This window comes from Topomyia yanbarensis, chromosome 2, assembly GCF_030247195.1.
Source record: "Topomyia yanbarensis strain Yona2022 chromosome 2, ASM3024719v1, whole genome shotgun sequence".
NCBI lineage: Eukaryota > Metazoa > Arthropoda > Insecta > Diptera > Culicidae > Topomyia > Topomyia yanbarensis.
The window spans coordinates 314,737,150-314,762,620 of record NC_080671.1 but is presented as its reverse complement, the minus strand read 5'-3'; the positions used below and the strand labels follow the sequence as shown (position 1 = coordinate 314,762,620).

Here is a 25,471-nt window from a genome sequence, read left to right as displayed (position 1 = left end):
TTGAGAGCTTTCTTCGCTATCAACTGTTTTGCCACCATAAGAAGCTCGTCGTTTGAGATTTGATTTTAACTAGCATTTCCACCGTCTGCATCAACGTTCGGTGTAGACGACCATGCGGTTGGGTCGTGCTTCGAGAAAAGACCCTCCACGATAATTTTTTTAGTTTGTCATCGCACATTTCGAATGGCGTCATTGGACCCTTGATCCTGGCCATAACGACACGGTAATCATTGCCCCAGGGGTTAGCATCTACTTCTCTGCACAACTCCTTGTAGCAGGTGGACTTGCTTAGCACTATCTCACTTTAAAAGCGACCCTGGCTGCCCGGAATGTTACCTTACACTCTTCTCTGACTGCCTCAGATCTTGTTCTCTGAACGCGTCTTCGTTCCACCAGTACGCGGAACGCTGATAGTTCCTTGGCTCCATTTTCCACGACATTGTTACATCAAATGCCCTCGCTACTATTTCCGACAGCTAATCGGCGCTCGGAATTGGAGTGACGCTGTCAGTACGAAGGTCTTTGTCAAAGTCCTTTATTTTCCACTTCAGCTCGCCAATCTTCACTCTCCGCGTTACAGTACAATTCCGCCGACCTATGGTGTAATGTATCGCCTGGTGGTCGCTATGTGTGTACTAACTAACCAATTCTTGTTATCTGACAGCGAAGGACTGCAGAATGTTATGCTGATGATGGATTTTCGACCATCTTTATGGAATGAGCTAGCGGAACCCTCGTTGCACAGTTTTTCATCCAGCTTCGCCAGGGCTTCCAACAAGCTGAAACCTCTTGCGTCTTGGTCAGTCTGCCCCACTCCACGGCCCAAGCGTTAAAATCTCCTCCTACAACAACTGGCGTTCGTCTGACTAACGAGTCGGTTACTGCGTACAGCATCCGATTGTACTGCTCTGGTGTTCATCTTGGAGGAGCATAGCAGCTACAGACGAAGATGCCGTTGATCCTGACGATCACGAAGTCTTCGAATGTTTTATTCACCACCTCTTGCACAAAGAAACCGCCCATTACTTGAATTGCCGCATTCCCTGCCGTATCCACCACCCAGTTACCGTTATCTGGAGGAACACGATACGGTTCTGCAATAATTGCAGCGTCGCACCTTGTTTCTGTTGTTCACTGCCACAACAGATGCTGTGCAATGTCGCAATGATTGAGATTAAGCTGGGTTACCTCCATCATTGCTGGCCTGACTTCGCCTTTTTGTATACAGGGCATTTGAAGCCGTCCGTCGTGTGGTCATTTCCGTCCTCCGGGTTGCAGATCATACACCTTGGTTGCTTCGTGCAGTCTCTAGCAACGCGCCTCTTTCCTCCGCATTTTCTACACAGTGCAGACCTGTCTGGAACCTTGCAGTTCCTCGTCTGCTGTCCGAGTTCCAAGCACCTGAAGCATCGCTCCATCTGCTTGAAAACTTGAGCGAATCTCCGACTTCCATCTTGCCGAAATCTCAACAGCTGAAATTCCAAATTCGGATAGTCGCCGGTACCTTTAGTTTGCGATCAGTGCAACATTAGATTACCCTTGCACTCGACCAAAGCATCCTGCGACAAGGCTCTCACGTTCGCTTCGCTGCCCAAGGATGTAGCAACGAGCTCGCGGTAGGTCGAGCTCTTGACAAAAGGATCCTTCTTCAGTTTGAAGATCATCTCGCTTTTCTTAGTGCGGCGTAGGACATCGCATCGTTTGTCTCCAGTGAAGGTTTCCGTTTCTCTTTCTTCTCTTGTTCCTTCTTCCTTTTGTTTTCGTTCCCTCCGCTTCGCCAGCTGGCTTCCCACGATGCACCAACCACGGTCTTTCCCAACGTTCCTGTAGTCACTGGAGCCCTCTAGCTCACTCTTCTGCTTTATTGAGACCTCTTGCTCCCCCGGTGTGTCCCTCATTCTTTTCTCCTAGCGAGTATTGTCGTGACTCTTCGGTGTCACCTCAGTTTCTGCCGTCGCGTGTTCTGCGGCTTCCATCACAGCTTTTTGGGCTGATTCAGCTTTCATCAAGAGCGCTTTCTGCTCGCAATCAGCAGTTGATACGGCCGATTTGATACTCGTCAATAGCTGTTTCACCTTGTTGTCCACATTATGCTTGTCCTTCACGAACTCATAGATTTTGTTGACCTTTTACCTTACCTTCATCAATTACAACTTCCCAAAATGTGAGTCTTTTTGGGTGGTTTCGCTACCTGATCTCGATGTGAACACTCAATTCGGTAACCCCATCTCACGTTGGTTTCCTCGTGGCTTACTCTGTGCCAAGCCGCTGCTGGTACTCGCTGTGGCTACCAGTGGCATAACCGGTGATGCAATCGCGCCCTCCTCATTTGACTTATTGGATGTTTTCATTTTGTTGGGTGCAAAACCGAAGCAAGCAGTCGCTGATCTTAGAAACCTGAGTTCAGAAAAATTCCAATTGATCCCATGTCAGAGCCCGAAAAAGAAAACAACGCTTGATCAATAAAATTCACTGACATTGTGGACTGTATTTTCACAGTTTTACTTATTACTGACCCTCTTAAAAGCATCCTAATAAGCTTTCTTCCCACAGTAAAAACATTCTTGACGCCGTTGACTGCAAAATGGCCCCTCCTTTCAGCGATTGTATCTACCGATGGCTAATTCATCGAAAGAGGTCACTGATCTGATCACTGTTCTACAGTGGAACGCAGAAGCATTATTCCGATAATCGATTCTATAAAAATTTTAATAAACAATTTAAAATGTGATGCATTTGTAATATGCGAAACATGGTTTATTTCAGAAATTGGCTTGAACTTTCACAAATTTTACATTTTTCGCTTGGATCGTGTCTAATTGTCTTCAATAAGGAACGGCTCTACCAAATATTATGAGTAGGGTTGCCACCTCTCCGGGTTTGACCCGGAGACTCCGGTTTTTGGGAGGATCTCCGGGTCTCCGGGTTTTACATCAATTTCTCCGGGTTTGGTGGGAAGAAGCATAGGTTCATTTTTTAAATTAATTGATTCTTTAAAAAATATTTAAAAAGTCTAAGTTAACTATTACTCTAGTTCAGATTTATTTTGCCCGACTAACCCTTCGTTTCAAGGTGGCGAAGATGAGTTCACCAAATATTGCTAATTTCATGCACAAATCAATGAAAATAAAAAAAACAAACAAAATTACTACAAATTAACCTTCCGGCAGTCGCGCTAGAGCACTGAGTGCACTCTGCTCTGAAAATCTAGCGAAATCGTCTTAGGGTACCAGCGGCTGCTCGTTCGGTAGGCCATATGCGCGACTTCCGGTGGGTCAAGGAAAGTAATATTTCGCCATGTGCTACAATTGAAATATTGCATTCTACTAAGTCGTTCAAAATGGGGTAAAAATAAATTTTGCTGCAATTTTATCAAATCATTTCACTCATAGTGGTGCTTATCACCAGCTGCACTAAGGTCTGGCAGATTTGTTCTAATCCAACTGACTAGGTCAACATCAAACGAGTTCTTCCGGTGTTGTTGCTACTCCGGCAGCGATCCTTAACTGGGCTAGGGAGGTGAGTTTTCCCCTTTGTTGTGAAATGAAAATTTATTGGTGATGAATAACCGACACCACATAGTGTGATGCCGCAGCTCTGCCTCCTTTGCTCTCCTTTCCCTGTTAGTTGTGGAGGAGAACAATGCTCGTTTGACTTATCCTCCACAGTGAGAGTAGCTGGTGCTTTTGTATTCTTGGCACTTAGACGGGGAAGTGAAATACTACACCACACTAAACAGATAAAGCCGTTCTCAAAAGTGAAAAATTTACAGCTTTACTTTAACGTAGTAATAAAAAGCGATTAAAGTGCTCTAAAATGCCAAGCAATCGCTTTGATTTTAATTTCTGTTTCGTTCCACTCAAAATCCACCACCCCCCAGATCAGTGAAAATCTCCGAGTCAAAGCCTATCCAGAGGTGGCAGCCCTAATTATGAAATTCTGAGAGATAGTATAAATTTTTCATGGAAATGCTGTATAAGTATAAGCACAGTCAATTCGGCTCGGCAATTTCCCAACAGCTGTATAGTCAGCAAATTCAAAAACTGATGTCTCAGTAAAGTGAGATTTGTTTGCTGATTTTCGGGGAAATATTTTCCGAGACTCAGCTATCAAACGTCACTTTTACTGAGATCTCAGCAAAAAAGTTTTTTGCTGAGATTTCAGCTGTTGAAATTTCGGCAAAAGATGCGAAAAAACTGAGATTCGGCAGAAAAAATTAAGTGTGAATAGGGTTACGAGCCCATTTTCGCCATGTTTCTATTATCACGCTATCCATTTGAAGCCGTTGGTTAGAGCAGAATCTGCCATCTTTGTTCAACGAATTGAGTTAAATAGGGGCACTCGATTCGAGTTTTCGTTGCGCTCAAACACGAGAATTTCACTGTTTTCACCGCATTTTTGCAATTATCTTGGTTCTTAACAACGAAGCAAAGCTGTTGATGTCAATTTTTATGCATTCCATTGATTGTAGGCCAAGAAATTAATGAATTAGTGAGACACCCTGCTTAGTATGGTGAAAATAGGCACTGTACCCCATATGTTTTTATATTGAAATAATTATTACTGTCATTAAGCGAACAGTGGTGGCGCGTGTTGAGTTGATTGAGCTAGTAGTGCTGAAATAGTTTGTCTCATTGTTAATTTGCAGGTTAGATACCAGAAAACAATATCAAGTGCTTTATTTTAGAATAATTTGAAGTTTGCATCGTCTATGTCGTCAGAACGTGTCAAATGCTTGCACAATGTGAAACTCTGACAAATTTTGCATTACTCTTATTTCTTTGAAATGACGATGCCATATAGAATAGAAAGGACGACATGAATTAGGGTGCGGCTTCCTAATATATTCATACTCACATTTGTCTCCAACCGGTCCCAGCATGGAGCCCTTCGACCAGATTGTTTTGATAATGATCACATAGCAAGCGGAGATAATGAAGGCCGGTATCACAAACAGCGAAGTGGCTACCCAGCACATGTAGAGCTGCCAGCGGAGTGCATCGCCCAGTTCTATCCAACACTGAAGCTGATCTGTCAGTGACGATACAGACAAATGTAATTAGTGTCATCAAATCAGATTTTTTTTCCGGAATAATCGCTCGCATGTATGGTTTTCGATATTCCATTACTTACCTTGAATGACACGTTCTTCGTAGAGATAGAACATAGGTGACGAAAATACAGCACTGAATCCCCAAGCGGCACCCACCAGTCGCCTTGCTCGCTTCCCTGAAACAAATCAACACAGAGCCGATAGCACATCAATCAATACCAATACCTCATATCGCTTTGAAGCTGGGAGACAATTTGTTTTCGACACCACACACCATGGGAGGTGGGAGGAAGGCAAATTTCCTCCTGACAACTTACAGCAGCCGGAAAAGTTCATCGGATGGGTTATCGCGTCGTAGCGGTCGATGCTGAGCGCCACCAGCACGTAGGTCGAAGCGTACGTGACCCACACCTGAATGAATCGAATTAACTTGCAGGCCACGTTTCCCGCCAGCCAGGAAATGGTGATCCTTTGCACGATATCCGTCAGAACACTCAACAGGCCGACGCTGAGATCTGTGATGGCCGGTGGGAAAATACAAAAAAAAATAGAAATACGTTTAACGGAAATAGAACAGACATTGAGATATATTGAAAGTAAATAAAATGTGTACGGGAAATAAAGCATTGTTTAGTCGTAAAGAGCGAAATTTAATCAAAGGCAGTTGAATTCTACTAATTCCTGTGAGCAAGATAATTTTTAGTAACATTGAGAAACAAATTTTCAAAAAATATTGCGCTTCAACACAAAACCAAAAATTACTCCGGACCCGAATGACAACAGTTAAAGGGTCCTAAATACATGTATACATTTAATACTATTTAAAGTTCATCGATACGAAATTGTAGATTTACAACATCTCTTCCCTTTGGATTTATTGAGGTATTAAATATTAAAATTTTGAACGTAGCATTCTTTTATGACGACCGATTGAGCTAAAAAATTGCCATTCAATGCAATAATCATTTTTATTCGATGTTTTTTGAGTTTTTAAATTGACCATTTTCATTGAAATCTTCCATATTGAACAATGAACATTCCTTGTGTTCCATACGAAATTTGTTTTTAAACTGTGAAGCTGCGTTCCAACTTTCTTCAAAAATGTCCTCCACACGGATTGTTTGAGATCTAAAGCTTCGGATAATTTTTGGTTCTATATTGAAGCATAATCCAGTGCAATCTTACCAAATAAGTAAAAATTAATGATTTATCACGAGTATAAAATGTATATCCAAATATGGTCAGTGTTAAGTCAAACCGAACTAAGTGACATGGTATTGATTTTGAAAAAAATAAGCTTAACCTTCCGGCAGTCGCGCTAGTGCACTTAGTGCAGGCTACTCTGAAAATTTAGCGAACTGGTATTAGCGCATCAGCGTCCATTTGGGCGACGTCCGGAGGGTTAAGAGGTTATATATGTTGAGATAAGGGGAAAAAGAGAAAAGTTTGAATTTTTATAAGGGTATGTAGTCATATTTTTATGAAATACACGTTATACGTCTAGCGTAGTACAATGTCCAATTTGAAAAATCCACTTGAGAACATGCAAAAGTATTAATAATTGTTGAATAGCATTTTCCGCAAAACTCGTTTTTTTTCAAAGAGGATTGCCGTGACTACGATTCCAGTCGCACAGCTCAACTGAAACCATCAAACTAAACAAAAAATCATTAGTATATGTACCTGTGGTGTCTTTGAACGATTGATTGAAAAAAAAATTCTTCTTTTTGAAAACGGGAGCAATTTTTCCAAAAAAATCAATATTTTCACCTGAAAAAAATTATTAAAAAATGTATAACATTAATATGAAAATTTCGACGAAAAAGTGGAATCGTTCAAGGACACGGCTGTTAAATTACGAACAAGCCACTAAAAAAAGTTTTCGGTTGAAAACTTTTTCGGCAATCGTAGTTACCGCAAAGACGTTTTTGGGAAACATGATTTCGAGATAATCGCGTTTAAAGTTTCAAGTATAATCCACACCTCCATAAGTAAGCAAGATGAAAAACGCTATAACTTTGCGTCTACTGCTCAAATCTCTATAAAAATTTGAGGTAAAATTCTTAAGAACTTTACGATAGAAGAATAAAAAAATCGATTTTTTTGGCCGACCTCAACATATGTAACCCCTAAAGAGACCACTTCAGTGGAAAAAAATCATGCTGACAGTGAAAGAAAACTAGGAACACTGATTCAGAGTCTCTGAAAGTTTTTGAAAAAAACACGCTAGGCTAAAAGTCGAGCGCTGCATTTGAAAGTGTTCGTAATTCTTGTCACGATACAATAATGTGTAATTACTCATAATATAATTTGTAATTATTCATATGGGTACCACGTCAGATTTGGAACCAAACTTTTAATTCCTTCCAAAAAATTTACTTGCATTGCTTAGCTAAAAATAATTGACACGTATTTTTTGATTTGGCTGAGCAGGACATTTTTCAAGTTATTAGTTTTTGAACTTTAAAGCCTATTAAATTGAACATTTTTAATCACTGATAACTCGAAAACGATTCGATATATGAAGAAAAAATTAAATAAAAAAGTTGCGTTTTAAAATGAGCTAACAGATAATATCACAATTTTTTTTCTTCAGTGACTTATGAAATCTGCTATTAATAAAAACAAATTGTATTCTTTTAAAGTTGAACCATTTTTTACTTATTTTTTTCTTTAAATATTGTTAAAAAGATTGTGTAAAATTTTGGAAATGGATATCAAAATACTTTGCGAGATGCTACAATTATAAACTTAAAACAAGACAATGTTACACTAGACGCCCATTGACGAACCTGCTACAATTGTAATATCTCGTAAGTATGAAATTTTTACCCAATCTTCTCAAAATAATGTTTTTGAACATTTATTTTAGAATGCATAAATTTCAATTACATTTGACAAACAAGCACTCTTTGGAGAGGTTTTACATTTTGGGATGTTTTAGCAATAATAGATTTATGCATGGCTAAATATTTCTCAAGCAATAAGGCAACGGTACTTTTTCCATGTTTGTAAAATCTGGGGGTACGATAGGTAAATAAAACAATGTGCACTCCTAGAAAATCAGCGGTTGAACTTTTATTTGAAGAGTATAACTAATGCAGATTATTTAAAAATAATAACACAAATAATAAATGCAATCCATTGACGTCATTCAAGTAAGACAAGGAAGTGACAAATGAAAATCGTGAAACCGTGGAAGGAAATATTGAAAAAAAAAAACATGTTTTTTCAGAAGCTACGTCTGGTTTTGTACTTGCAAATAACTTCTTCGGTGTCCTCGTCGTTGCCAGAGTGTGGAATTGAAGTTGTCCATTCCGGCTCACTTGGTTGTATAGCTGTGCAACGACAACGTTTGCGATTCGGAGCATTTTTTTATTCCTTTGCTTCTCTTTTCTGATCATGTTTTTCTCGATTATCTACTTCAACAATACCCTATATTATGATATTGTAAATTAACGCGGAATATCTGACGCGCTTTCATTGATGACGAGCACTATCCTTTCACACGAGCATGTAGTGTGTCAAACGGAATCTTGAATTGTTTAGAGGTTGATCAAAAACTGGTGCCATCTTGAACAGATGCAATTGTGTTCTTTATGTCATCTTCACTTTGTCTTGGCGTTCCTCACATGAAATTACGCACAATTTTCCTATCAAAATAAATCAAATTTGCATTATGACCTATCGTGCCCCCAGGAGTATGCTTCATGTTGATGTCCGTATTTGTTTCAAAAACATCGAAAAACCAACACAAAACTCGTGTTCAGCATTAATTTTTACGGAAGAAAAAAATCACTTTGCATTTTTTTTCATTGGTTGTACTGAGGAAGAAATCCAATGCGTTTTCGCAGAACAACGCTCGAAAATATAAAGAAGCACAGTGGCGGATCTTCAAACAAAAGTCGGACAAAACCTAAAATTTTACCTAATTTGACTGAAAATCACAAGTTAAGCTAATTTTGAGATGCTGGGCTCATTTTTTATGTCAAAAGTCATAAAATATTAAATTCATTCTTCCATACAGTGTCAATGAACCTTTCTTATGACTATTATCCCATTTTATGGTAAATTTTCCGTTATTATTCACCAATATAAACAATATCATAAAAAATGAAGAACACTACTTTAATTCCATTGTGTTTACTGCAGATTGTCTAATTATTTTACACAAAACACCATGCATCTCCATATCATAAAGAAAACTTCAAAATCTTCTTAAATCCGTTTGCGCACCTAGGCGCAGAACGGGACCTTGATACACCAAATTCTTTTTTTGCACGGGGGATGCGTTCCGTGCAAAAAAACCGTGTAAAACAAATCCGTGTTATTTCGAGAAACCGTGTAAAAAAAATCCGTGCTATTTCGAGAAACCGTGCAAAAAAAATCCGTGTTATTGCGAGAAACCGTGCAAAAAAAAATCCGTGCTATTTTGAGAAACCGTGCAAAAAAAATCCGTGTTATTTTGAGAAACCGTGTAAAAAAAATCCGTGTTATTTTGAGAAACCGTGCAAAAAAAATCCGTGTTATTTTGAGAAACCGTGTAAAAAAAATCCGTGCTATTTTGAGAAACCGTGTAAAAAAAATCTGAATTTTTTTTAATTAACAACTATTTTCTTATGGTATTTAACAATGAATACTGTTGGACATTTTAAATGCACAAGGGGGCTGTCAATGTGCCCAGTAGAAGTTTTTTAATTTTTCGAGGAGGTTTTTTTTAGAAAAATGTAAGTTTTTTTATTCGTTAAAAGAAGTTACTGTCCTTTGAAAAGCAATAGTTAAAATGGTAAAATGTTTGAACTATTTAGAGTTTGTTAACTTTTTGTAGATTACACTGTGCTACAGTGATTTTAAACTTTTAAAATGAACTAGTATAACAAATGCGATACAAAGTAATGTACACACGAAAATTTGAAGCAAACAAACATTTTTTGGGACCTTTGCCACAACAAAATTAGCTACGTTGTCATTTGCAGACGATTTTCGGTTTTGTAACATTTTTTGAACGAAGAAAACTAGACCTTTCGAACAGTATGCGGTCATATACAGTTTGGTAAGAAACATTGTTCGATTCTGGGACAACAATATCAAAATTGTATTTTTTTGCGATTTTTTCATGTGAATGGTTATCTTCTCATTAAAAGAATTTTCATGAAAAGTAAAAAAATCATTTTGATGCAAAGACTCTTGCGCAATTGAAATGTCATAAATTGTCAATTTTCAACGGCCTATTGATAGGCTTTTACTTAATTAAATAGTCTTTCCTGGAAAGAGGCAGCATTTGCCATTTTGCAATGTTGACATTTGCCATTTTGCAATGTTTGATTAAAAATTCTTCCCTGAAAAGTTGAAAAATTCGCTATTTTTCACTTAGCGAATCTAGTTTTTTTAACGACTGCAACCTATGCCTTGGTGGATATCGGTCCGTCCCGCGAGGCAAACTTTGCAAAATCGTACGAAATTGCGACTATCTGCCAATTAAACACCGATCTTCAGGAGGACGATAAAGTTTTGTGCATGTGTGTCTCAAAAAGTGTGATGTCCTCTAATTTGTCTACTTCTAAAAAATATTCTCCTGCCAGTGCGTTTGAGTCGTCTATATCTATACTAATCCAATTTAGAATTAGAAGCGCCTTTGTTTCTATTCTTTTCTTTCGTCTCCTAGGTCTGAAGCGGATCAATCGACTATTAATAAATATGATAAAAGATGCCAGCAGTACTGGCCCTTATTCGCAAATACTTTATTCACTACAACTGTGCTATATTTCTTCTCGATCTTATAACAGAATTTGAAAATCTCTGTTCTAAATAGTCGATATTGGTAGTTGTTATGATGTACAATACATTAGGAAAATATGCTAGAGTAGTGACAATATTTTTCAGTTCCACAGATACAATCTCCCTTTATTGGATACTTCAGAGTTATTCGCATCTGCTCTCGGAGACCACCAATCCTCCAAACACATTTCAACCACTGAGCATTCAACTCGAGCATATCACACCGAGGAAGCGATTTGTTATTTCCAAGAACCAAAGCTCGAGTGAAACAATCAACATTCTCGTAGGTGCCAGTCCTGCACATCTTCTTGGAACCAGCTAACATATCCAAGCTCGACAGCTAGCTGAAGTCACATATATCTCCACCCAAGCGAAGTGATCAATTCGCTTGTAAGTAGGACCACTCATCTACAAACCAGTCATGAACACATCCGTACCAACGAGAATGGATCATACCAGACGAAGGCCACAGGTCCAGCACCAACTTGTCCCATCTCAGTAAAAAAATAGACTTGTGCCTGTTCCTAACTCTTTGAAAGCTCTATTTAATCAGAGATCACTAATTGGTTGATAAAAAGAAACATCAGTCGTTATCTACTCAGACCAAACAATACGTTTTGCGTATCCCTGCATATTAAAATCTCCGCTATCAGATTCTAGCTTATCAAACTGAACAAGCAAAATTAATATACTTTGTGTAGTGGCACTACCCGGGGGAACTTGGCCAAATACCAATTGCTCCATTGCCAATGCGATGTGATATATGAACCGGAATATTATTTGATGATATCTAAAAAGCATACAATCCTATACAAACCATAGCCCAACATTATTGATTTTCAACTACCATAACTTGAATTTTGATTAACAACTCTTTTCCTAAAATTGAAAAAAACGCGATTTTTACACATTGGCAGATCATCCCCATTTGTATTGCAAATATCCAATGCCATTTATTTTCAGCTGCCGTTACTAAATGCCTATCAAAAAAAAATATTTTTTTTGCACGGTTTCTCGAAATAACACGGATTTTTTTTTGCACGGCTTCTCAAAATACCACGGATTTTTTTGCACGGTTTCTCGAAATAACACGGATTTTTTTTACACGGTTTCTCGAAATAACACGGATTTTTTTTACACGGTTTCTCGAAATAGCACGGATTTTTTTTGCACGGTTTTTTTTTCACGGGATGATCAAATCATTAAACTGGTATATCGAAATAGGTATTTTATACATAAAAATCGTGTTATTTTGCAAAACCGTACAAAAAAAGTCGTGCAAAAAAATCCGTGCAAAAAAAGTGCGTGCAAAAACAGAATCCGGTGTATTCGAAAATAATTGTACAGAATACATTAGTGAAAAAAGTATTTTTGACCTGACCACCTCAAACATAATCAAACGAAAAAGTCATAGTTCCAAGCAAATTTAGCGAACATATTTTAATCGCTAACGCTTCTTTCGTTCACCTACACAATGAAACTAGTTATGCTAAAATCGGACAAAAATCAAAAGAGCAACAAGCATTTGAAATAAACAGAGCAATTCTCGAAAAACATATGATTACGGCCTAAAAGCCAACTGTCAAAATCCACTTTGAATGGAAATTCCGGACAAACTGTTACACGCCAATCACATATGTTGGTAGTAAATGAAAAAGAAAAGTTTTCTCTTTCATAAACTGTTGTGAACTGTGCTTGACTAGTAACGGTTTGTCTGGAATTTCCATTTGAAGTGGATTTTGACAGTTGGCTTTTAGGCCGTAATCATATGTTTGGCGAGAATTGTGGTTTCGGAAAAGAAAATCATTAAAAAGTCCAGACATTGCTACGTTTAAACTGATGTTAAAAATCGTGTTCTTATCCAATAATCATAAAAATTTGAATATACATCATTCAATACATTGGAAATTTAGGAAAAATATAAAATATTAATATTTCAAACATAAATTTTTAAGGTTACGTCCAGCCTCCAGCCACTGTGCGACGCCATATTATATATCGTTTTAGTTTACTTCCTGTCCCCTATGTGTTACAACATGTCTCATTTTGTCATGCCCTATAGGCCCCTAAAAGTGTTGCGTAATTTATCAATGGCCCTTTAGCTACTCATATATTGGATAATGCACAAAAATTAACTGCACATAAACTTCTATTCTGACCTGCCAAATTCAAATGGAAAACACTATTGTTCATAATTTTCCTTCTAGGTTTCGAAAGTGTTTTTCTCGTTATCAGAAAAAACACACATTTTCAGCAAATGTTGAAATTTCATTTTTCGGTGAGTCTTTCTCTGTTTCAGAGACGTTCAACCTATTTCAACTTCGCTTCCCAGTCGATAATGCGTCGCTGTTGTGCTATCTTATGACAAACGCCATTTTGGGGTAAACTGAGTTAGATATGCCATATTACTCGTCTAACGAATCTCTACAAGATAGCGTTTTCAGAATTTTGAAATTTTGTTTGTTTACTGAATTATAGAGAGAAAAGTGATTAGAAATTGTGAACGTTTTGCTTCAAATCATTATATATTGGGATTGCCTCAAGTTATAATAAAGCTTTAGTTGCTTTTATGTGTAAAAATGTCGTAGAAACACAATGGCATAATAATTTTCAAAGATTGAAATAAAAAAAAATAATTTTCAAAAGAAAAATACATGTATTGGGAGAAAAACGCAGTTCTAGCTTTAAACTGGAAATATTGCCTATTTGGCAACACTGTAACTAAAAATAACTATTTTTTCTAGATTCCTTGACTCATTTCCTTCGAAATGCATTTAACCGATTGGTTATAGACCAAATCAAGCCAAATATATGAATAAAAGTTCATAATTGGCGATTTTTTTCTATGGAAAATTTTCCATGTACGATTATGACACGTCATACAAATTTTTTCATCAATACACACCTATGACACGTGTGAGTGCGACTTTTGTTTACATTTTTAGTGAAAACTCGCAACATAGTCAACCGATGTTCGTAATATTTGAGATATTAGTACAGAATAGGTAGAAGCAACAATTGTCTTCTCTAAATTGTTTCTACCATTTATAAGTTTCATGATATTCAATCTCAAACTTTAAAAATCGTTTTTCTCGAAATGTGCAAATTGGCGCTTGTCATAAGATAGCACAACAGCGACGAATGATCGCTAATCTACATTTCAAAATGCTGGAAAACTGAGGATTAAGGTTATTTCGAAACTCCGGAATCAGTTTCTATATTGAACTGTTGTCATGCAGGCATTTTACTTGACATTAATATGATTTGACAATTGTGATATCTCGAATAAGAGATCAATTACAGAATCCAACAATTTTCCCAAAGTACTCATCATGCTTAAAAGAATAGGTTCTTAACGTACTGACTATTGTTATTGTAATGTTAAATTAAATTTGTTAACATCAATATTTTATTTCTTAAATTTAATTCATTTTGGTTTTGGAGGTGGTTTTAACTTCCAACCCCCTCCACCCCCCCCCCCCCGTTGGCTACACCACTGCGTAGCACTCTAACAGAAGCTCCAAACCCCCAATATCATCGATAGTTTTGAAAGAAAAAATCAAAAATGAAGGAGTATTAATACGTACATTTTCTACACGTTATCCAAAACCATTGAAAATCGTATTTTACAACTCTTTGATATAAAAAACTTAAAAAGTGCAAAATAATTTTGGCCATGAATTTAGTCTAGTTACGCCACTGTGGGGTGCGAGAAGTTAATTTACCGCCCGTAAGCGAACAACGAGGGTCTCTTTGAAAATGCTTTGAAATTCAGTTTTACGAGCATACGGATGAACGTAGTGTTATAGAATGTTTGAGCATTTCAAATGCACAAAAAATAAAACATGAAATATCAGGAAGCCCTAAAACTAGAAACACTGCCCACATTTTCTACTTTGGGGATCAGTTTCCCCCAATGCATAGAGGCGTAACTACTACTAAATCCTGGCCAAAATAGAAAACATTTATTTTTCATGTTTTGCCAATACCAAAATGCCCAAAATTGCATCTTAAACCATACTCCATTCATTGGAAAAGAACAAGCTTTTCGATGGATAATATTTTAATGTAAGTATTTCGAAATTTTTTAATATATTTTTTAGCTTAATTCCACAATTTTCTCGTTTGATCACAAACTATTTATACAACGTCAATAGTTTGAACAAAATCGAATTTTTTTAACAAACGCCAACGACCATGACCAAAGAATGCCATTTATCTGTTATTTTTTGAAATACTCTATTTTTGAATTGTTGGCAGCACGGCCATTTTTCGGATACCAATTCAAACATCAAAATGCTTTAATGTGTGTTCAAAAAGTCTATACTTCTAATTGCAAAACCATCCAACTGACACCCGTCATCCCAAATATCATTATTATTTGAATAAAAAATATATTTCGGCATTATACTGTTAGGGTATGAAGATTAATACGATTATTATTTACACGTATATTGTCAAAAATCATAAAAAATCGCTTATATATAATTATTAATTATATAAGCTTTCCATCGTGCAAAATAATTTTGGATATAAAGTTGGTCTAGTTATGCCACTGTGCGATCGTGATAACTAATTTCATATGTTGATGCAGTAACTTACCCGCGATTGCCAGTTGTTTGATAAAAAAGTTCATTCTCGATTTGCGATTCTTATTCAGAAACAGCGTCACTAACACAGCCATGTTGCCTAGCACAATCACTACAAATAAAATCCATAATACTGCAAATTGCTCAGTCTGAAACGAAAAAGGAAGTCGAAAATGATGCAGATGATTAGTGGTGCGGTTTTGTTCAAGGTTCGGCTATAATTTTCAAACACAAATTTTATTATTATTCATTTGTTTGTATATTTATGCATTGCTATTGGGAAGATAATGAAAGACTCTTTCACTCTGAGCCGAAGATAACCTGGGAGCGATGGAATCACTACTCATTCGAAAATATCCGAGATGGTAATTACCCACTCGGAACATTATAAAAAACCTAAAATTTGAAGTGTGTTCAGCATGTGTGTGGCGTACACGATGCTCACGTCTGAAATCCTCGATGTATCGAGATCATTGACGAGTCATAGGAGACGGTGGGGAGTTATGAACATAGTTTTTTTATTGGGACATAAACATTGGTCGATTTTCGAGATTTGACCTGGTATTTGTACATCAGCAGGCTGAAGCAATTTAAAATGATCAGTATCTTCTTTGATATATGGTAGAATGCGTGAAATGCGTAGAATCGGCATTCTTTTTTTTTGGTGGGGAGTTGTAAACCATCGCAAAAAGTAGAAAAAATGGAATATATTTGAGGTTTGGTTTTGTTAGGGCTATAGATGATAAATTTTAAAATATTTCTTAATTAAAGATGAGATGGAAAAGTGATCTGATTCGCAATGAATAGTGGCAACATGATTCCTGAATTCGCGGTTGCGGCACGAGGAGATTAAAATTGTGTTAGAATCCTATTCTTCTCATAAAATTGAACCTTTTTATATTATAATATGTACGAGTCATCCCTCGGTTTTTGGAATTATGGTACTGTTTTTTTTTTAAAAAGAACTATAATCCATTGAAATGTATTTTTCACAACTCACGATGACGGCGCCGGTGGTTGAGTGGTAAGCGTGACCGCCACTCACTCCAGTTGTCCTGGGTTCAATTCCAGCCGAGGTCGTTGAGATTTTTCTGAGGTGAAAAAATCTGTGGTCACGTCTTCCTTTGGAAGGGAAGTAAAGCCGTTGGTCTCCGGTCCATGAGTTGATGGATCGACATCTAGTCCAGATAATGGAGCCACCTCTCTGGCGTCGGTAAAGAAGAAGTAGAATCCAACTTCTATACTTACTAACAAATATCCTCCTCCCGTGATACTTGTGGAGTGCGCAGTAGTATATACGGCCTCTAGCAAAAGCAAGTGTTGGACTAACCATTCCTTCCCTTTTTTCGGCGATCTACGTTCGGGCCTGGCCGGCGCCGGTATTGATCAATAAACACTTTAGGATTAGCAGGAGTTGCACATTGAAAGATGTTGCGCTACTCCCAAGCATAATCATCTGCTTATTCCCTGTGCAACTTCAGCTAGTCCAGATCGATCGGAGTAGCAGCCTGGGATGGTCGCACAAGCTCAAGCTGAAAAATACGTATCTCCATCGACACACTAAAGGTTCATCCAAAATTTTTTTATCAATGAATGCCAATTTCCCGAGGAATGTTTTGTACTAATTTACTTTGAAATCAGCTACATAACGGGACTCCACATACCAAAAATACGATTGAGTAAAAAAAACTTTTCGTTTGGTATATTTATTCGCCAGTTACCCAAACACGAAGAACATGAGTCAATGAAACATTTTCTAATGAGAAAGTGACGTCATGACAGTAGAAACATTTGAAAGTATTTACCACATTTTTATCATTTATAGCTTAGCGGGAACTGACGGTGTTCACAACTCCCCACCGTCCCCTACTACTTTGTCCCATAATCAAGTAAAAAGTTTGCTGTCTCAGAACTTAAGCAGAGGCAGGATTGCAACTGAATCCTTCAATTGTTATCACTATTCATGTAACTTAGTACCCACTTAAAACGTCTCGAGTATAGAGAGATTATCAGCAACATTGTATGTTCAGACGGGACAATGATAAACACTACAGAACAAAAATAGCTTCCGTTGCACATTTACATGAATCATTCCAAGAAGGCGATATCTGGAAGCCGTAAAACTGGGCAGCTTTGATCACTTTACAAAAGTTTTTCAACTTTTTTAAAAACAAGTTGATGGGATTTCTTATACTCACTGTTCAAATTATTAATCACCTAACATTAAATAAATATTGTATTAAATTTTAGTTACAGTAGAATTCCGATTTTGGCAACAATGTTTTTTCAGTTGCCAAAACTAGAACGTTTCTTTATTTTATTTTCAATTTGTGACATCAATAATGTTACAAGAACAATAATTATATAAGAATATGTGAAATGGAATGAAATGATAATAACAAATCAGCAAATTTAATTTTATTCGCTGTGCCCGCCCCCAGAAAATATAGTAAATATGACTCCCCGTTTCGGAAATAAAGTCAAAAGTGATATCAATTATTAAAATTAAAATGCGTATTGAGCATTTTTTAACATTTTTTTACTATGCACAACAGCGATGTTGCCAAAAACGGAACCCATTTGTTGCCAAAAATGGAACATTTTTGTTTGCAAAAATGGAGCACGCCAAAAACGGAATCTTACTCTACTTGTTTTTTTAGTAACTCAGCAAAATTATTGGATCAAACACAGAAACAACATATAAATCATTTTTATCCAACTGCGTTTGAAAAATTTTCGAGAATAGTTTATCATCTACAATAAATATCAATTTGAGTGATTCATTTTAAAAATAATAGTAAAACTAATCAGTTCAATTTAAGTAGATTGTTTTGTAATGATGGTTGTAAATTGTTAGGCATATATATCTATAAAGTGAAACAAATTTCATATAACCAAAGTAACCCCGTTTTCCGGTACATGTTTGCTTAGCATTCGCTCGACTTGATAAGAATTCTGTCAGCTAATATACAGATTTATGCTGCGGATATACTAGGGTGGTGAAAAAGTAGAAACTTATACTGCACATCTCATTTGAGAGCACCATGATTCCTCAGAAATCTAAGCGCAGGTCACTAAAAGCTGATACACCGAAATCATTTTCTACGGTAGTTTTTCACGGAATAACGACAATTGGTTTTTATTATCTCGTACTATGCCCAACATATTCGCGCAATAGGGTGTTTTTCATACTTGACAGCTACAATTGGAGGCGAAGAGTTAAATGGTGAAATAACTATTTTTTTTCAATTCGCTTATTTGTCACGGCTCACAGCGCTAGCTTAGCGAAGCCGTGGATCTTTGATAACGGATTCTTTTTTTCCGTAATGCGACATGCAATTTGAAAGTAGCTCAGGAAGGGTACGCGTTGATAAGTCAAATAGCCTTACCTCTACGGGAATCTTAATTCCATATAATCATTGTCTAAATACACGGGAATCTTAATTCCAACGTTGTCACTTTAAACCACGTGTTTTGGGTTGTTCTGCAGCCTTCGGCTTGGGCAAACGTGTCGAATGATATCAATACTGCATTACGGAGATGATGGTACTGTAGGTAAATAACTTCAATGAGCTTAAGCTCCATTTTCACCTTCAGAAGGTGTTCCACTTCACGAAAACTCAGTCGTATTGAACTAAATTTAAAGCCAACGACCGCATTTTATTTAAGACCCAAGATTTAAATGGTCATTCCTGTTTATCAAAAAATGCATATTGAAAAAAAATATTGAAAAATATGACAAATCATTTGTGTATTAGCGACTCACGATAATTGTAACAGAAATTAGATAGACTAGTATATTATCAATGCAATAAGCTGGCCAAATTATCATAAAAACCCGTTCGTAAAACTGATCCGACAGGACACATCATGGAAATTTGTGCTCTGAAAATATGAACATAATGAATTTTTATTGCATTTATCCAAGGTTCCAAGAGATTTCTAATGCAATCTGTTATGTGAATTCGGTACCACCCCACTGTACATGTTGCAATCGGAGGCAAATGTTACAAAGGGCGTATTTAATGGGAAATAAAACTTTCACCAGAAATAAAGCACAGCTAAGATTTGTTTCCAAAATTATTAAAAGGTTCTGAAAATAATCTAAATTTGTTACCAATTTCGAAACAATTATTGATCTAGTTCAAATGTTCAGTAATAGAAGTTTGATTCCGATTGGACCAAAATTTCCTATGGTACCTTTCCTCTTTTCCAGAAATGTTCCAAAGGTGTCTCTGATTTTATAACCTAAAAATATTTGCGCAAATATTTGGCGATCTGCGGAAAGTTATTAGAAGATTATTTTGACTTACTTAATAGAAAAGCTATGCAATCACTCTGAAAATTGACTGTCTAATCGAGGCCAAGTAGGCCGAATCTCCACGTGTTCCGTTCGACTCAGTTCGTCAGGATCCGTAAATGTCAGTATGTGTAGGTACGTGTTTATGATAAAAATGTGACTATATTTTCTCAGCGATGGCTGAACCGATTTGCGCATAGTTAGGCTCAAATGCAAACTTTAACATCGCTAAAAGCGACCATTAATTTTTGTTTTTTGAAAAAGTTGCATTCGGAGTTATGGGTTAAAGAATGTTAGCACCAGGTATTTTTTTTTTCGTTAGATGATGCCCCAACCGAATTCTGCAAATCTAAAAAAAACAGAAATTTACGCTTTGCGAACAAGCTCGGGTCCCTGATAGGCAGGTCAACATAACCAAACGATATTGCTTGCTGCGAGCTCTTTAGGCGAGTCTATCGTGTTTACATACCTGTTAGGAGGTCGAGATTAATGGTGTAATACGTTTGACGTGCGAGATTCAGTGGAGTACTGGGATGGACTCGCTATTTTAGAGATCCTTTACTCCAGTCAGTGGAACTTCTATATTGCATGCGTTTGCATTCAGCATTAGTTGCGAGGGAAGGAATGCTTCCACTCGATTTCTCCACATATAAATTCATAACTGTTTTCGAAGTGTTTGTTAGAGTCAGAGTTCGAACACATCATGAACGTTTTCAAACAGAAAGTCTTCGTATTCTTAAAAAAAACCGTCTTAAAAATATTGTTTTACAAAGATGCTCAGATTTCAAATTTTACTTTAATTTTTTTTTCTCATGTTCAGTTTTTCTTGAAACCTTTCATAGTGTGGTTGAACTCTATCACGTTTCAAAAGTATTCGATTACTTCGACTTTTCATATAAAACTTATGTAAAAATGCATGTAATTCCCATATAAAATTTTAATCGCTTTGGGACACGTGTTAAAAAGATCCAATTTCACTAAAATTTTGCCCAAGTTTCAAAAATCAAAAACGTTGACGGGTTGGACAAGCTTCCAACATCGCCAAAATAACCCTAATGTATATAGAAGAATAATACTGCATGATCCCTCCCCCATCCTTCTATTACAGGCACGTAGCCAGAGAGAGAGAGGGCTAGGGAACTAAAGCCCCTCCCGAAACCTTTCTGAAAAAAAATTTTTTTTTGTGAAATTTCCACTAGTCCTTATCAATTTGTAATACAGTTTAGTCAAGTGGATACTTAAGAACTGGTTCGAACATCTTACCGTGAAAATGTTGTAGAAGATATCATATAGAAGACTTAGTGATAAAATTTCCAAAATCAATTCTAGTTAAACGGTTTGTGAATCTAGTCATGGGAGCCTATGGTGTTTTCATGTTAGCAAGAATTGAGTACGTATACAATAGTGCAGAAGAAAATGTTTAAGGGGAGCTTCTTAATCAAAATTTGCAAACATTTAGTTGTTCATTCTTTGCATTTTTGAAAGGCATAAGTGTCTACTATATTATGTTAAACGGGTTTTTCGATGCGCGCATCAAAAAAAATCTATAGGTCATTGTTTGAAGTGGCGTCCTGGTCGCTATGGAACGCTCTCAGATCGAGACGCGCTCCTCAGGTAGAAACCTTTTCATGGCATTATGCACGTTTGCAGAACGCTTCGCACTGCACCGTACACGTGTGCAGGTCTAGAGAATGTATATCACGGCAAATAACTGTAGAGGCATCGCAGACTAATCGTGAGTTATCAAACCACCACAGAAAACGGTAAAAAACGAATAATGTTGGGCAAAATTGTTAAAGTCAAATTTTAGCCATATTGGAATAGCAATTTTTAAATTTTTGTGATGCATATTAACTTTAAGTAAAGAGCGTAATTTTTTGACATTGAAAATGTCTTACTGCACTATCTGGGGCAGGGTGTCATTCTAAAATCTAAAATCAAACGATTTGCGTCACTATTTTGAACGCTAATAGCTTTATTATTTATGAACGAATTTCCGTCTGGTTATCACCAAACAATTCGGAATTGACTGAAATTGTTTTATTGCTATAGTGTTTTTGTATTTCAATAGTACACTATTGAAAAACAAGCAAAAATGAAAACGTGAAAACTCCCATACAAAACTCGAAAACGTGAAAACTCCCATACATCAGTCAATCTATCCCCGGCAGCGCCGTCAAAAGGGAGCAGCTTAGTGATTCAAACGAACACGAAAAGTTATAAATAAATGTGCCGTGTGCCTATTTGAATCAGTTGTTGCTCTATTGCCAGACAAATAACATCGTGCCTATAGCGTCTCGTACGACAGGTTTGAGCACCCAACACACTACGCTTCTATGAATGACGTCATCACTATTTAAAGAATATCATTTCTCGAGCGACTTCATTCTCCCGTCGAACGTCGGGCCGTAAAGAACAGCAGTAGCAATCATACATGTTGACAATGCGCTGCGATGAGTGCTGCATTTGATCACTTCTACCGCTGTGGGTGATCCGATGTAAATAGCGCGCGGCTGGAAGAGTTGGCAAACCTCAGTTGAAGCTGACTAATTGTTCCATTCTGCATGTTATTGTTAAATTAAAAGCCCTTTTAAGGGCTATAACAAACAATGAAGAACAAATTTGAATATTTCCAATCATTGACAGCGATAATCCAATTGCGCAGTTTATATTCGTTATTTGTTGCTTGCATACGCGCTAGCAATCTGAAATTTTTACAATCTGTTATTGACCAACACGGTTTCATGCCTAAACGATCGACAACGACAAACCTGCTCTCGTTCACAACATATGTAATGGATGGATTCGCTGACGGATTGCAAACCGATGCTATTTATATGGATCTATCTGCGGCCTTCGACAAAATCAACCATGATATCGCAATAGCGAAGCTGGACAAACTCGGCATTCATGGACAACTTCTGCGCTGGTTTCGTTCCTACCTCGATGGAAGGCAACTCCAAATCAGCATTAAGGACTGTCTATCTGCACCATTCTTCGCTACATCCGGCATACCACAAGGAAGCCATCTCGGTCCAGTAATATTCCTCCTCTACTTTAATGACGTCAATTTCACATTACAAGGACCCCGCCTTTCTTTCGCCGACGACATGAAAATTTTTCAACAAATACGGGATAAAACCGACGCCGAGCTTCTTCAGAGGGATCTGGACAGCTTTAGCACGTGGTGTGATCAAAACAGAATGGTTTTAAACCCGAGCAAATGCTCAATCGTTACGTTCACGCGGAAACGCCAACCGACTCAGTTTAACTACCATTTCTTCGGCTCGAGCATTCCAAGACACTCTCACATCAAAGATCTCGGAGTCATCATGGATTCGGCATTAACATTCAAACCACATACGTCATACATCGTGGATAAGGCATCACGACAGCTTGGGTTCATCTTCCGAATAGCGAAAAACTTCAGGGACGTATATTGTCTTAAATCGCTTTACTGCGCGTTGGTCCGCTCAACGTTAGAATATTGTTCAGCTGTTTGGAACCCGTACTACCAGAACGGGATTGACAGAATCGAGGCTGTCCAACGCAGGTTCATACGTTTCGCCCTTCGTCATCTCCCATGGCGAAACAGATTTCAGCTGCCGAGCTATGAAAACCGTTGCCAGCTTATACACCTCGATACACTCAGCATTCGGAGGGACTGCTCTCGAGCCCTGTTCGTCTCGGACTTACTCTCTGCCAGAGTGGATTGCCCTACAATCCTCGGACGTCTGGATCTTCAAGCCCGCGTTCGAGCTCTACGTAATAACTCCCTTCTGCGAGTTCCGTTCAGGAGAACCAACTATGGTTGCCAGAGCGCTGTAACCGGACTCCAACGAATTTTTAACAGTGTGGCGACGGCCTTCGACTTCGACCGGACGCGGAATGCTATAAAAGCGAAAATGTTGTCAATTTTAAAATGTAATTAGTTTAAGCAACCACCATTGGGGCCAAGGGGCTTGTTGGTGAAGGTAATAAACATAAACATAAACATTTGTTTAAATTTATCCTTCTGAAACAATACAAAAAGTGCAGCTACTTAAAGTACATTTCCAGGCTGAAATTGGTAAAAACCTGTGATTTATTAAAAATAATCTTTCGGAAACATTATCCAAAATTCTGCAATGTTTCAGAAAATTGGAGGATGTGGCAACACTGCCAACTAGCGAAAGCCGTACCAAAAAGAATCCGCAAATTTTTGTTCGTTATTCTGCATGAAGGCAGTCCTTCAATCAACAATGCGAAAGTGATAAAATCCGATGTCACGTTTCAAACTATCAGTATCTCAAATTATCTGTTAAAGGGGAAGATTGTTTCTTTCCAATTTTAATTATTTATCCGATGTAAGTAGCGCGCGGCTGGAAGAGACGGCAAACCGTTGTTGCGGCTGACTCCATTTCCATTTCGCATGTTATTTTTGTAAATTAAAAGCCCTTTTCAGGGCTATAACCAACAATGAAGAACAATTTGAAAAATTCTTGACAATGACAACGATAACCTAATTCTGCCGATTATATTCGTTACTTGTTGCTTGCGCGTACATTGACAATCTGAAATTTACAACAAATATTTATCTGATGTAAGTAGCGTGAGAAGGCAGACCTTGTTTTGCAGCTGACTAATTGCTCCATTCTGCATGTTATTTTTGTTAAACCAAAAGCCCTTAGTTAGTTTAGTACTTTTCATTCCATAGCACGCGTGTTTGTGGATTCCACAAATTGTCCTTTTCAGGATTCTACCAATAGACTCCAAATATAGAACATTTCAGAGTTAATGTTAATTAAACCACCGAATATATAAAGATACATATGTTAAACTTTCTTCGTTTACGAATAGTTTGAGTTATGACCAGTTATTTTTCTATTGTGCTTGCTAACATTTAATTTGATAGCAGGTTTTTAAAGATAGATGTAAGATTTTGTTTGTGAGCTTCATTAATTTATGTTCCCATTTCGTGGATTTGAATAAAACTTTATTAAAACTTGAATTTGTCACACTACAGGTTATCGATTTTAATTTAAAAAATCAACAATTATTTCTAGTGAAGAATAGCATGCCTGTGTGTAGTTCTGAAACAGTCGATGGCATTAAGGGGTTTTAATTTGGCCACGGATAATATTGCTTGCTCATAAAACTGGCTGCATTTTTAATGTCATCGTGGTCGTGTCTTGTACACAACCCTTAATTTTTTCTCTCCAAGAGAATTTCTCTCTGGACTCCCTAGAAATGGGTAGCATGTTTCTTTTCGCTCGGGTGCTGTCAGTTTAATCAAAGATGGCATCGAAACAGCAAGCACTCCGCGAGCGTGTTATAAGGTTTTACGAAACGCATGGTCATCGTAGAAAAAATTTTACGGTAGACCGCTTTCGAGACGAAAATGTACCCGTGAGTCCAACAGATTATTGATGGCGTCACCGCTTCTCATCACTGGCTCGTTCAACTTCAACTTTATCAAGGGCACAGGACGATCGATGCCGTATTGTTTCTGACTGTCTAGACGGTTAAAGCGATCCCACAGCGGAACAATACACTGTATTCAAACTGTTTGCACAAGGGCTGTAGTTGAAGACAGGTCACAGACAACGGTGAAAGGATTAATCGATCACCATATTCGGGCTGTTAGCTTGGGCGACCATCTGCTTCATGATATGCAACATGTATATCAGCGGAGGAAGTCTACTGCCACCCTGTTACACAATGCTGTCTACAACATCGAAAAAGATTTTTCGCAAAAGCAATCAAGTTTAG

The 25,471-nt window shown here is 37.5% G+C and overlaps 1 protein-coding gene across 2 annotated transcripts in view; it reads right to left on the bottom strand.

The window, feature by feature from the left end:
* The window catches only part of LOC131683627 (cardioacceleratory peptide receptor-like), a 307,350-nt gene that overhangs the window by 4,115 nt on the left and 277,764 nt on the right, over positions 1-25,471 (bottom strand). For both annotated transcript variants that reach the window (XM_058965761.1, XM_058965762.1), the window contains 4 exons: positions 15,434-15,569; positions 5,371-5,568; positions 5,134-5,229; positions 4,858-5,031 (listed from right to left, as the gene is read on the bottom strand). In XM_058965761.1, coding sequence (XP_058821744.1) covers positions 4,858-5,031; positions 5,134-5,229; positions 5,371-5,568; positions 15,434-15,569 — 604 coding nt within the window. The remainder of the gene's footprint in view (positions 1-4,857; positions 5,032-5,133; positions 5,230-5,370; positions 5,569-15,433; positions 15,570-25,471) is intronic.